This window comes from Penicillium manginii (assembly GCF_028828005.1).
Source record: "Penicillium manginii strain IBT 31320 chromosome Unknown utg000009l:1.0-3297300.0:1.0-3298630.0, whole genome shotgun sequence".
NCBI lineage: Eukaryota > Fungi > Ascomycota > Eurotiomycetes > Eurotiales > Aspergillaceae > Penicillium > Penicillium manginii.
The window spans coordinates 1,122,898-1,136,759 of NW_026643110.1; the positions used below are offsets into that span (position 1 = coordinate 1,122,898).

A 13,862-nucleotide genomic window follows, 5' to 3' on the forward strand; every position below is an offset into this window, starting at 1 on the left:
TGCTTATCATTAATTTAGGCAAAGAGCGACATTGGAATAGATGGATTTGCGGATTAATGTGCTCTAGAAATGCTGTCATACCTACCGTCGTCCCTTACAGCGTTGTTATACAGTAGGATGAATGCCTAGACTTTAAGTCTAAATGGAGTGCCTCGATACAGTATAATCCGCCATCGTAGGGCAGGACTGATAGAAATGTTAGCACAGTACCACATCCTTGGTCCTTGCTTTTACCTTTCCATCATGGTTGTGTAGGCGTTTGAAAAGACGTAAAAATCGGGCACTGTTGGTTGGTTGTACATCGGTATGCTATCATTTGGGAATATTCGAGAAGAGTAAGGGCAGTGAGGGGTTTGATTTTTTTTTTCCTAAGCCCCTTACAGTATATCCTTTCATGGCAGCATAGACGGTCAGTCTGTAGTACAAAGGATTGAGGATTGAAGTAAGTAGCACATAATGAATGGTCCTATCCTGATGAGGTGGGGAGGACTTTTAACGCCACCAGCTCAAAAACCCCTTTTTGTCCGGCAGAATAATATCTGCCTTAGGCAATTACTATAGATCTGATTTTTACCAAGTCAATCACTAAATCTAGTGATATCGCCAACACGTGCCTGTTTTATGCATCAAATTGGTTGAATATACCATATGCGCTCTCTCTCCTCACCTCTAATTATATTTTACGCCTCTCGAAATTAGGTAGACGTACTGTTTAACCCTGAGAATCCGAATCTTGGCCTTCATAGTGCGGTGTATAAAGCCCTATGCGAACGGAATCAGGCGAGGGCCTATCCTTAGTGTCTTTGCGAAGCCTCTGAGTGTAAATGATGAGGTACCTGAGACCTCTACGCAACACGGTATGGTGCATTATGCGGAGTTCCTCGTATTTAGGATCCCTCTACCAATGAGAAGAGCTCGAAGAGGGTAAGAACGTTCTTAGTACCTAAACCCGCCACTTATACGCATTGAGAGGGAATCGAGATCTTATTCCTGCGAGGATAAAGAGCGGGTAATATAGAGAGAGGTTGCTAAAGAGGTTGCCAAAGATGTTATCAAAGATTTTACCAAAGATTTTGCCAGAGAGATATGGCCAGGGGCGAGATCGGTTGATTTCTGCGGTCGTTTACAGTAGCCTGTATTGCCTAATTAGGAATTGTAGAGGCCTGAATAAGAAGGCACCAGGGCAAAGGTAACTCTGAAAGCGGTCGATATACTGATCAATTATAGGGTTTGAGCCGGTGGCGTTAAACGCCCTCCCAGATGAGGCAAGATTTTCGATCGTTGGCCTAATTGTCTTCTTCAGCCGACTTCTTTATCCCATTAACCTGCATACAACGGTGCAAGATCACCTCACTACACTCTTGTATGTAGAGAATTCCACCCACCCAAAGTGTCCACATTCTGCCTTTTGTTACTTCATGGTGAAATTAGCGGTGTATGATTGCGGGGTTTCGACCGATCTATTTCCACCGAAATGTCTCCTTAAATTGGTGGCTGAAGTTGGCATGGAGGTGACAACAATGGGCATCAATCCCCTCCACCTGGCGGTTCCGCCCCAAAACACTTGATCCTTGACGAAAAGGATATGATATGGAAGAAGATGGCTTATTCAGAGTACCAACAAGGCCTGATAACATAAAACTTGTCTAATTTCAGCATCACTTCGCGCTGGCATTCATGAGTTCCCAGACATTCAAAAACACTTTCGGGATTGCCACCCTATCCCTCGGCAATTGCAAGCACCATTGTTTAGAACATCGGCTTCAGGAGGCCGCCAAGGCAGGATTCCAAGGGGTTGAGCTTTTTGATGAAGACTGGGCTGCCTACCTTACTGCTAACGGTCAAGATGGCACTCATCCCTGGGAGCCTACCGATGGGAATTTACGCGTCGCTAGGGAGCTTGGTCAGAGGATCAAGGATCTTGGGATGTCGGTTTTCTGTGTCCAACCAATCCGCCAAATTGAAGGCTGGCTGAATCCCATCCATCGCGAGCAAAGCTTCTTGCGGGTGCGGGAACGCTTTCCATTCATGCGTGCATTTGGCACTGATTTGACCTTTATATGCTCTCATGTCCGCTCCAAGACGAGCACGGTGACGATCGACTTTGGCGTTGTGGTTCAACACCTGCGCCAATTGGGTGAGATGGGTGCGGCCTTTGCGCACAAGGACGGTGGCCCGGTCATCCGGATTGGGTATGAGGGCCTTGCTTGGGCAGATAGAAATACCTGGTCCTCGACTTGGGAGATTGTGCGAGCCGTGAATCTTCCTAACGTTGGTCTCGTCGTGGACACCTTTCACTGGCTGTCGGTGGAGTGGGCGGACCCCACCAGTCCTACTGGACTTGCGTATGCCTAACACCAGGAGGCGCTACATGTCGTCTCGTCCTCGATCGCAGCTTTCACTGCCACAGTGCCAGTAGACAAAATTTTTCTGGTACAATTGGCCGATGCCGAGCTGATCAGTCCTGCCTTGTTGTTATCTCTCGGCCGGGATGACATGCCCACCCTGCAAGTATGGTCACGGAACTGCCGACTGTTTCCCATCGAGATAGATCGCGGGGCGTATTTTCCTATTGCACTTATTGTATCCTCCATTTTAAGGGCCGGGTACACTGGTCCCCTGTCACTAGAGGTGTTTAATCAGTCTCTATACTCTCCTGATCCAAATGTTGCAGAGTCCCATGCCAAAAGGGGGATAGAGAGTTTGCGAAACCTGTTGCAGGAAGTATGCGCTGAAAGATAGATAATCTCTAGCTATGTTTTTATACACGAAGCAGGAGCAGATAATGACTTATCCAAAGTGGCCCTAGGCGATCTACTATGCTTGCTGTTAAGAATAAGCCTCATCCAACAAGTGAAGCGACGGTGGATTCAATCACACAGGCCCTGGATGAGTAGTAATTATTGAACAGTAGTGTTTATTGATTAATGAGTGGTGTAGTTGCTTGAGCCGAGCATAGTGCGGAGCCTCCGTACACCAGTTACGGTAGTCACGCCGATAGACGCAAACTTCCTGTGGGCCCACTTCAGCTCTACCACGTTTGTGACGGCCAATTAGGGATTAAATCGGATGCAAAGGTAGCACAATCTATCGGACTTCAAGTCGTACCATTTGGTCTATGAGTCGGATTGTGATAAAAGGATTGGCTGCAGACGCATTGGGTGGTGTCCGCTAGGCCAGACGCCATTACAGATCTATAAATTTCATTGCGACCAGAGATACCAGCTCTTGCCTACGTACGCACAGGATGGCGTTGTGCTTTCTCGTGTGTCTCAAGGCTCAACTGATTCGGCCGTTGTTGAAGATTTCATCGAGCAGCTCCTTCAGCGCTGTGGAAGGTGGCCGGAACCGAAATCCGTGATCATCATGGACAATGCATCCTTCCACCATTCTGACCAAATTATAAAGAAGTGTGCCGATGCTGGAGTAAAGCTAATGTGTTTGCCACCTTATTTGCCTGATTTGCATCCCATCGAGAGTTGTTCTCCGAGCTGAAGGCGTTCATCAGGCGTTACTGGCGAATGTATGAACAGAGCCCGGAGCAAGGGTTCGATAATTTCCTTGAGGGATGTGTTGAAGCTATAGGATTTCGGGAACAAAGTAAAATCGGCTATTTTCGACATGCTGGCGTAGTCGTTGAAGACCGGCCTTGGGCTACAGTATCTAGAGCAGAGTAATTAATCTAGTTGGTAGAAATCTGGATTCCTGGGATAAAAGGGAGCATCCTTTAGCGTATGCTGTGTTTCTAAATAGTATATGGATTATATATAGCAAGTGTGAGGACTCAGATGCCAATAAATAGCAGTAGTACTGAACGAAGGTATTAAGCTGAGAGAGAGAGAAGAGAAGAAGGAGAGAAGCTCCTATTGCAACTATCTACATAAGCGGCTGCCTAGGTCACATGTTTAGTCATGTATAATATGGCACTATACTATATATCTGGAATAGGTAAGGGAAACATAGTAGGTATCATGTCTAATCTGCTAGTCAGCTACTCAGGTATTAGGCTTACTCTAGTCATTAGGATCTACAGAGGTGCCCTACTACTACCAGAGTATCAAGAGATATTCCTTGATGATATGATTATCAGTAACTCTGTGATCGAATTTAACTTCGGTAGACAATACCCTGGTGGTTTTCAACAGAAGACTGGGGTCAAGAACACATTTGGCAGGCCAGGTCGAAAGATTCGGGCTCTTCTAAATAGCCTTCGTACGGAAAATGGTCGCAGTGAACTTCAGAACCAGGCGCAGTACCATTCTTACTCCCTTCAACAAACAAGAATCAAGTGGCGTCATCCGGGAGTCAACGACATTCTTTTCAATGCCCACTATCTTCATAAACTGTCGGCATCGGCAAAGCGATTTTGTAGGAGCGCTGATAAACAACTAATGACTTTGCCTCCGGACCCCAGGTCTGAACGATTTGGAGGGATCTTCCGGTCTCGCTCCCCCATACCCGACAAGGAGAATACCCGGGAGGTTGAACATATTTCGTCCACTTATTGCAATTTTGCCCTTACTTTGAGTCCTTTCCCTAGGTGCTATTATTCACTACTATCGATCCCTTCTTTCCTCACTTCTTCGCCTCATAGCCATTCCAAGCTGTATTCATCAACCGAAGAACTTAAAGGCAACATGCCAATGTCCGCCGAGTACCCCTGGACAAAGTCCCCCCCTAATCGCATCAGCACCTATGGCAAAAGTCGCGATGCCAAAGCTGGCAGTCGCTGTCTCAAAGGCTGGAGGTCTGGGATTTATTGCTGCGGGTTATAGCAGCGACAAACTCGAAGACCTACTGGAAGAAGCCGAGAAGCTACTGCTCCAGGAAAGCATGCCGGAAATGAAAATGAAGACTGAGACCGAGACCGAGGGCCCCAAATTACTGCCTATTGGCGTCGGGTTTATAACGTGGAGTGCATCCCTGGAAAAGGCGCTCGCCTCTTTCTCCAGATACTGTCCGGCTGCATTTTGGTTATTTGCCCCTGCCAGGGGATTCAAAGACCTCATTCCGTGGGCCGAGCAGATAAGAAAGGTCACCGTAGATAGGACCAGGATCTGGTTTCAAGTCGGCTGTGTGGCGCATGCGGTTGAGGCTGTCGGTGCTATTGATCCTGATGTCATTGTTGTTCAGGGGATTGATGCCGGTGGGCATGCTCGAGCACAGGGGGGCTAGTATTATCTCACTATTGCCGGAAATTAGTGACAAGCTTCGAGAATTGCGACCAGCTTCTGCGAAACAGGTCGGTCTGGTTGCTGCCGGGGGTATCAGTGATAGTCGAGGCGTACTTGCTGCCATGGCACTTGGCGCGCAGGGCTGCGTTCTAGGAACACGCTTTCTTGCGAGTTGTGAGTGTGTTGTTGCGGATGGATATCAGAAAGCAATTCTAGATGCTTCAGATGGCGGTATGAGCACGGTTCGGACGACGATCTATGACAAAGTTCGTGATATCCATGGTTGGCCACACGGTTACGATGGTCGTGGTCTGATTAACAAGACTTATGTTGACCATATGGCTGGTCTCGGTGAGATTAAAAATGGAAAACTTTATCGCGATGAACTTGATAGGGGGGATGGTGGCTACGGGACTGATGGGAGACTAACCACATATGCTGGCACTGGTGTTGGACTTATCAAGAAGGTTACTCCCGCAGGCGACATTGTCAAGTCATTACACGAAGAGGTTAGTGCCACGCTGTACGGGGGAGGCAACCTGTCTAGGCTTTGAGTTGTCATTTATCTATTTGCAATGAGGAAAGGTTTGATGAAAAGTCAGCCCCATGCGCTGATCTCGATGTCACTTTTCATACTAAGGGCTGCATTCATCATGATAAAGAAACCCGCATTAGTTCGCAATTATATCAGAAAGTTCAAACGGATTTCTCTGAGTTCGCCAAGAGCCCTTTGGCAGGGGTCATAGTGCCAGACTATCTCCACCTCAGCTTCCCCGCTTTTCCGGTAATGGAGGGGTTGTTCGGGAGTAAATGGCGGAGACGGATGGACGAATGGCTAGAATTATACGAAAGTGGAAGATACAGTCCGTAAATAACTTGAATTGGCTGTCTGTTTTGACTCTGTAGGTGGATCGGAAGCAATCCTGAGTCATACATCTGCGTGAAACCTGGATATTTAGCGGACTGGTCGCTTTAATCAATGACGCGGGCGCATGGCTAGTATTTTAGTCCAGGCTATTAAATTAGTGGAAACTATAAGATCAGTCAGTATTCTAGGCAGTTGTATCCTTGACAAGCTACAGTGTAGCATGCGAGAAATAGATAATAGACCCGCGATCTCCCACAGACAAGCCATAGGCTAATGCTAACCCGTATCCTCCCGTGTGGGAGCAAAAGGGGACATGGGCAATACCTGAAACTCAATTTATATGCATTAGTAGGAACTTCTGGATCGATGCCTTTAGTTTAAACCCCCTGATAGACTCGGTGATTCCTAGGGCGCGAGAGGATCCGCGAGAGGATGGCCGAGAGGCGGCAGTCAATCTTTCTTCTGCGGGAAGCCCAGTTCCGATCGGAGTCGCGGTCACTTCCAGAAAGCCGGTATTTCGTAGGTAACAGGTCACCAGTTACCGGAAAACAGCGACAGGTCCATTCATCCAGATGGATGGTGCCATGGCGGCCAACTGCGCGTGTCCAAATAAGGTGTACGCCGAGAGTGTGGGGGTGGGGACTGAACGAGTAACAGCGACAAGGCTCGATCGACCAAATTCTGGTAATGAACAAGGAGGGGGCCGTGTGGGAGGTGTGCTTTGGTGGGTTTCGGTACGAGGAGAGAGATCCGTGCGTGGATTGATGGTCGTTAAAGTGTTCTTTGTTGGAATTCGCCCTGTTCTCATGCGGAAAGGAGGCTAAGTGGTTTACCGAGTAGGGTGAATGATGTCGGAGTATGGTGTAAGTGTTGTTTTGGCCCGACGAATTGGCTGGCGTATATCTTAGCGCGGGTGTTGGGGCGCTGTTGTCGGATCGCAGGGAAGACCGAGGAGCGACCGAGGAGCGACTGAGCAGGGACTGAGCAGGGACTGAGTATCGGCCTTTTTAATACTCAGCTGGGGGCGAATTAAGATGACACGTAGTGAAGTGAAGTGAAGCGACTAGTTCCCCCCCTAGGCAAGATCAGTGTCGTGTGCTGGAGCGTGTTGAGTGTGCGGAGTTGAAGTTGTGGGGTCCAATTTCCCCCGGGCACCTGACCTTCAGAGTCCCCGCAGGTCTCCAGGTTTCTTTCCCCCCCGGACAGTCCACATCCCCATGTCGCGCCTACGTCGCCCGGTATGCGATCCCGAACTGGATGGTAAGCCTCTTCTCCGTGCCTGCAGGCGCCTCTACTGACCAGCCCAGCCTGACATGTCGGACTCGTAAGCTTAAATGTATGTTTCCCCTCCTTGTTTTGCCTGGCCTCTCGGCTAACTGACTCGCAGGCGACGAACAAAAGCCCGAGTGTTCGCAATGTCGCAAAGGAGGTCGTGAATGTCGCCCAAGTGAGGGAATCGTCTTTCGTCATCAACAGAATGCCTCCATGAATACAAATGCCGCCGCTCAAGAAGGCCGTGGCGATCTCAAAGGCTTTTTCTCGTACAAGGACTCCTTCGACAAGGATAGCGTCTGGCTGGATATTCCCAAGCATGGTGAGTCAATCTCTCGATATTTTCAGCACTCCTGGACATTCCTAACTTCCTGGCAGTCATCTTCGTTGATAACTCCGACCCATACGCGACCGACCTCGAAACCTCCCTTGCCGAATCCAGTGCCTTGGCGTTGGCGCAATCACGGAATCAGAGATGGGGCAGCGGCTCACGAGCCAGCGATGCAGATTCACACGGGTTGGAAGCTCTCTCAGCAGTCGCTAGTCATGATCGATTCCCTTATTCGCCTCACTCCGTGCCGGACAGCATGTCATATCCCTCCCCAAACCGATCGCGAAGTAGCGCGATGCCCCCTCCGACGTCTCCACCCTTGTCGCTCTCGAGTAACAATAACACAAACACAAACATCAACTTCCTTCTAAACCCCGCCAACTCATTGTCACCTCCTGTTGATCCACTCGGACACCCTGCCGTACAACGGAGTGCCTCCCTTCCTTCCCGGCCCGCCATAGCCGCGGCCCACAGAACGACCGAGATTCGCGTAGATGGAAATGCGGAATCGGATTTTGAGATAGCCTTTTTGATGCGACATTATTCAGAGGGCCCGGGATTATGGTATGTCAGACGGGGAGGAAAAGGCGAAACCTTTTAAGCCGAGAACTGACATTTAACAGGATGGACTTGTTCGATCTGGGGACGTACTTCGCTTCGTATGTACCAGTAAGATCAAGATCAAACCCTCTTCTCAAATACGCCGCCTGCGCATATGCGGCGAAACAACTGGGCCGAGTCAAAGGTGCCAAAGCAAAGATGGGCGGAGTTTGCTCACGCCAAGCGATCATGGAGACGTGGCCGGACAAAAATAGAGATTTTATCTGGCATGGGGCTAAGTATTATGAAAAGGCTATTCAACTTCTGATGAAGCAGCTGCAACCCGATGCCGAGAGTTCGCCATCTCTGGGTGGAATTGAGAGTCACGAAGATGTAGATAATCCGCGAAAACGCCGACGCATGTCCGATAGTCGGGGTCCGAATGGCGTTTACTCTGATGAAGTCCTTGCTGCGACAGCTATTTTGTCGGTATATGAATTCCTCGACGCAACTGACCCGGCATGGAATCGACATTTGAGCGGCGTGAAGTCTTTGCTTGACATGGCCGAAGTTGGCATCATGCCTCCAGGTCATCGTCCGTCGAGTGGTGATAATCGCTTTGCGCAGTTGAAGAATTCGGGTCTCTCCAAAGCTCGCCGGGCAACATTTTGGAACTTTGCGCGACAGGATTACCTGGCAGCTTGTAAGCATTATCACGAAATAATTCCTCAGTCGCCCTTACTAACATCCACAGTCATCAACGAATGCCACACCCGGCTTAACACAGATGACATCTTCCTTTGGACGGAAGCGGGCCTGCAAATCGACCATAGAGGTTTTCTCCTTCCTAGTAATAATAATGCGGCGGGGTATCCTGAAGGCGACGATGTGATGAAAGAAGATATGATCTGCAATGGTCTTGTATGGATTTTGTCCAAGATCGTTAACCACATCAGTTCCGGAGATAACATAATGAACGATGCCCGATCCGACAATGGGCCGCTCGGAGTTTCACAGCAGTTTCTGTTGGAACGCTGGATGCGACTCGAGTCGGAGCTCGATGCGTGGTACGGCGGACTCCCAGACACATTTCAACCCTGTGCACGGATTGAGCCATCCAAAATCGAACATTATCAGCCGACGGAAGAAGCGGCCGACCTTGAAACTTTGCAAGAGGTGTGGCACAGTCTGCCCATGTGTGCATCGATCATGCAACATTACCACATGGCGCGCATCTTGCTGTTGATCAACAAGCCGCATGAATCAACGGGTCGTCGGAACACCATCGCCTTGCGACTGCAGTCGTATCGGTCAATTGAGGCCGAGATTGGGTTCCATAGCCGAGAGATCCTGGGCATTGCCCTCTCCCGACCCGATGGGAGCGTAAGAATCAATTCACTGCAGCCACTCTTCGTGAGTGGTCAATGCGTGACCGATGCGCGTGAGCGCCGTGTTGCGATTCGCATGTTACGCGCTATCGAGTCAGACCTTGGCTGGGCCACCGAGTATCGCGTCCAGCACCTCTTGAAAGAGTGGAGATGGAATGAGAATTCTTTGAGAGCAGGCGGTTGAAATCGACCTCAAGTTCCAGGCCTAGGGATTAGTCCTTAGTTCTTGCGTTCATCCCATTTTCGAAGCGAAATGCGCCTCTGATAAGGAGTGGAGCACAACGCGCTTCCACGATACCAAAGGTCCGTGATGACGTCTGGGTGGATGTCGCCGTTGATCGACCCAATCCCGATCTTGATCTCGAAAGGCAGATCCCATCCAAACACTCAGCTGCAAGCAAAGATGAAGTGGCGACCAACCTCAGCCCTACCAGCTTATCCCCCTGCGCATCCCACCCAGGGCCTCATCGACGGAGACAATCCCATGATTCATCGAGCCCGATCGATCCTCCGCCTCGGGATCAAGATCTCCGAGGGGCTTATCGCGATGATGTATTCGACGAGTTCATGAAATCTGCTTATCATTAGTTCTTACAAGTAGTCACAATAATTAATTCCGGAATCATAGATACCAGTCAAAAGCAGAATTCGTGAAGGTATGAAAGAGAGTAAATTCCGATCCACCCAAGATAAAATCTCCAACCAACTCCAAACCTAAATTTGTAGACATGAAGATTACTTATGTCACAACCTTTGCCCACCATACCTCATATTTGAGTTCCGCAACTCGGTCAAGTTGCCCTACAATCGGGTCGGCGGGGTTGCATCGCGCCTCGGCAAGCTTCCCAACCCGCAGGTTTCCCACAAGTTTTTCCTTCAGCGGGCCGTCCTTGGCTTTTCGGGGTGCCGGGTCCCCTATTCCCCAGGGGTAAAAACAAAGTTATCCACGACTAAAATGATTACGGATACCACCAGCCACCTTTTAACATCCAAAGACCTCGTCACCAACCTGAGTTCTGCTTATTCTCCATTAATTGTACAGTCACCCCTACAAGAGCTCTGCCATGCCCCCATCGACAAGGCCATCCCGCCCCACAGATAGGCATTACCTCCACTAACGAAGAAGGTTAACCGACTCGGCAATCCTCCGCATTAACTTCTGCAAGCTCAAATCCGGACGAGACTGTCCTGCCGCATGTGTCTTGCCCTGACATCGTCGGTGGGGTCCGCTTTGGTTCCGAATTCTCCCTTGTCTCTTCCAAGATTTGTCTCTGTTTGTTTTAGCTGTAGGGCTTAGGCCCACCGAATATTTACTTTGAAGAAACTACGCCGCGAATCAGGAAGTGCCATCCTCACCTTCGGGATACCTAAACGGGAGAGGCCGGGGGATCAGTATATTCAGCCCTGCTCAACCGAGGATCTTCGTCGGGCTGGAAGCAGGTATAGCGATCGTCAGGCTTGCTAAATTCAAGGTTTGGTGACTACTAGTATTAGGTGTGATTTCCAGAATGTCTGTACTAGTTAATTGTGCCGATTGGGAATTTTGCTTGGGCTTGTTCTGCGTCTGGCGACGAATCTTGGCTGTTGAGTTTAGACTACTTGAGATTGCCGGGGGACTTATCTTCGCGAAAAAAAAAAATACAGCGAGTAGATTTCTGTAGTCTCGATCAATTGTCACATCAAATTGGGCTTATTTCTGCTCTATTTCTCTGTCGGGTCCCTCCGAGTGTGCCCCGCGGCGTGAAGAGCTATGAAGCGCTAGCGGGATTATCACGGAATTCTTCAACTAGTCCCGGTAAACTTTGGAAGGTTCTATTTGAGTATTCAGGACCGACTGCTTGCACAAGTGGAAGAATTATAGGCTTCTATTTTCCGAGGCCCATGGTCTTGTATTCTGCATAGCAGCATTCACATGTGCGGAGTAATGTTAGGCATAAATCAGGTTGAAATGATGAAACAACCGATCTCACTCCCAATTGATTCACGGAGCGGGTATTGCCGAAGTCTTTCAATGGTCGAATTGTTTCCTTTCTTTAGTGCCCCATGCCTGTGCAATGCTGCCAACCGGCACAGAAACCACCTCGGCTCGTTCAGGGGTTTACTATCAATGAACCAGGGATTAATTTTAGTAGGTCGTAAATAACACTACCCTGTACCTGCAAACAATAGATTATTTTGTTTCATGTCAAGTTCAAGCAGTCACAGAACCGAGTCCCTTTTGCTGAATGGATTGAATTGTCTCTTTGTAACATTTCACAAAATCAACTTATTTATATGGCGACCAATTACAATACTTATGAAAAAACACCTAGGTAGCTGAGGTAACAATGTCACCAACTTGAAATAAACTTGAATGAATGAAGATAATTAGTGCGACGGTTGCCTCAATGTAGCGGTAGCTTTCGAGTTCTTGTGAAAGTATCAAATTATACTAAAGAATCTCTCCTAATCATTAACGATTTTGAATTCGTTTGTTCCAGATAAATTCAAAGAGTCCTTGGTCCTCATCCAGCATGCGTTTCATGCGCTTCACTTTGATACCCATGCTCTTGGGTGACTGGAAGCTAGTTCCTTCTTTATCGATGAACTCTTTGTAACAACAAACTGCCAAGTTAGGCCAAATACGTATTCGAAACTAAAATCCAATTAAAGAATCGAGTAGATAAATACCGCTTCATCCCATCCTTTTTCAAAATCATTAACACAGCCAACTCTCATATTACCACAGCACTTGACTTATCAAATATCACTCACCATGACTCACAACCAGGAACTATCAGACCAGATCGAGGCTCTCACTCCATCTCCTTCGGATGCACGAGCACGCCTTATATCTGAAGAGAAGTTCCATCTCAATGTAGCATCCTTCTCGGATGAATTCGTCCAGATGTTGCGGGATGATCTTGATGAGGCAACCGGACTAGCGCTGTTCCTGCCGCCAATCAATCGCCTCGAGTTTGACGACGAATTTTGGCGCTGTCTTTTCCAGAAATCTAGCCGGAGAGAGCTCGAATTGCAAAATTTGGGAAATTCGGATGACAGATGGAGGCTCGACGAAGTTCTCCAAAACATGACCTGGGATAAATACATTGTAGAGAGTGTGCTGGATACGCCGGAGGATCAGAAACCCGACATGAAGGTTTTCCGTGATGTTCTTCTCGAGGTTTTTGGGGCGAGAGCAGCCGGAAAGCAAGGAAAAGAGACAATATTTCACTTGGGCGGACTTGCAAAAGGCGAAAGAAACAGGGGAGTTTAAGAACATAAGGGAGGTAAGGCAAATCAAAATGGGGCATATGAGACAGGGTTTTATGAGAATATCATGGACTCCATTCTTGACGAGTCTATAGATGGATGGGAAGAAAAGTACGATCTCAGTGGCGAGAATTTTGCTAAGCTAATACGGCATAGAGCCTTCGATAAGATCACAGAGGACTTCTTTGACAGTGACGATTATGATGCAGGACCACGCATTCGGGCCCTGGATTTTGAAACTCCTGACGAGGACCTTCGGTTGCATTTTCACGTACTTCATCTTTCTCGTCCTTTGAAAGAAGTTATTACAGATCCCGATCTATCTGATCTGAGTTTGAAAGAGCGCCGAGCGTTTGCCGCTAGACTTTGGACCCTGGCGTTTGGAAAGTGTTGCTCTCGACTCCAGGAGGTTGATGACCAGTAAAAAGGAAGCCGGCAAGATCCAGTCGATCAGTATTCAGCACAACGCCAGAGGATCTAAGTATAGCAATAATAAGCCTAGATAGTGCCTAGTGCTCTATGGGGTAGGGTGGGTTTGTTTTCAAGAAGGAAGTTTCAATTTGATCAGATCGTAAGAAGTTGTCTAGCTCCAATACATGAAAGTTCGAAGGGACAAAACTCCTTTTGTAGACGTAGAAAATCTTTCCTCCAAATCCATAGTTTTCACATCCTCGATAAAAGGTCGATGAGACAAGATCGTAGCTGAACACTGAGAACCTTGGAAATCTTTTAGAAATTGACTATATTTAATGCCCTGGCGAAATTTTCTTTAATGATTGTGAAATCTCTTCAAATGATACTTTCAAGTTGGCTTGCTGAGACTCGGAGCCATGTGCCGGAGCAGTTTTGTCTTGCGAACCTGATGAACAGGCGATAAAATAATCGACACAAATTCAGCCACCGCATGGTAATTCAATTCAACGGCCCGTGTCTACTCTTGAAAATGTTCAGGCTCGTGAGACATACTATATGACTGTAGCAAACCCGTCAGAATTAGACCCACCGGAAGAGCGCATGAACAAGCTCCTCAAGGCAAA

General features: G+C 48.2%; 5 protein-coding genes across 5 annotated transcripts; all 5 read left to right on the forward strand.

Annotated features, from left to right (window-relative positions):
* Window positions 1-1,677: 1,677 nt before the first annotated feature.
* N7533_012185 (sugar phosphate isomerase/epimerase family protein) lies at window positions 1,678-2,355 on the forward strand (the record flags this gene model as incomplete). Its single annotated transcript, XM_057108835.1, has 1 exon — window positions 1,678-2,355. The coding sequence occupies one exon, from the start codon at window positions 1,678-1,680 to the stop codon at window positions 2,353-2,355; it is 678 nt and encodes a 225-aa protein (XP_056953936.1).
* A 2,355-nt stretch (window positions 2,356-4,710) lies between these two features.
* Window positions 4,711-5,728, forward strand: N7533_012186 (nitronate monooxygenase; the record flags this gene model as incomplete). The annotated part of the gene is made up of 2 exons (XM_057108836.1): window positions 4,711-5,174; window positions 5,203-5,728. 2 exons carry the CDS (start codon window positions 4,711-4,713, stop codon window positions 5,726-5,728), a joined length of 990 nt encoding a protein of 329 aa, XP_056953937.1.
* A 1,531-nt stretch (window positions 5,729-7,259) lies between these two features.
* On the forward strand, window positions 7,260-9,757 carry N7533_012187 (uncharacterized protein; the record flags this gene model as incomplete). The annotated part of the gene is made up of 5 exons (XM_057108837.1): window positions 7,260-7,302; window positions 7,430-7,636; window positions 7,663-8,209; window positions 8,269-8,888; window positions 8,940-9,757. 5 exons carry the CDS (start codon window positions 7,260-7,262, stop codon window positions 9,755-9,757), a joined length of 2,235 nt encoding a protein of 744 aa, XP_056953938.1.
* A 2,571-nt stretch (window positions 9,758-12,328) lies between these two features.
* Window positions 12,329-12,829, forward strand: N7533_012188 (uncharacterized protein; the record flags this gene model as incomplete). The annotated part of the gene is made up of 1 exon (XM_057108838.1): window positions 12,329-12,829. The coding sequence occupies one exon, from the start codon at window positions 12,329-12,331 to the stop codon at window positions 12,827-12,829; it is 501 nt and encodes a 166-aa protein (XP_056953939.1).
* A 63-nt stretch (window positions 12,830-12,892) lies between these two features.
* Window positions 12,893-13,249, forward strand: N7533_012189 (uncharacterized protein; the record flags this gene model as incomplete). The annotated part of the gene is made up of 1 exon (XM_057108839.1): window positions 12,893-13,249. The coding sequence occupies one exon, from the start codon at window positions 12,893-12,895 to the stop codon at window positions 13,247-13,249; it is 357 nt and encodes a 118-aa protein (XP_056953940.1).
* Between the last annotated feature and the right edge of the window lie 613 nt (window positions 13,250-13,862).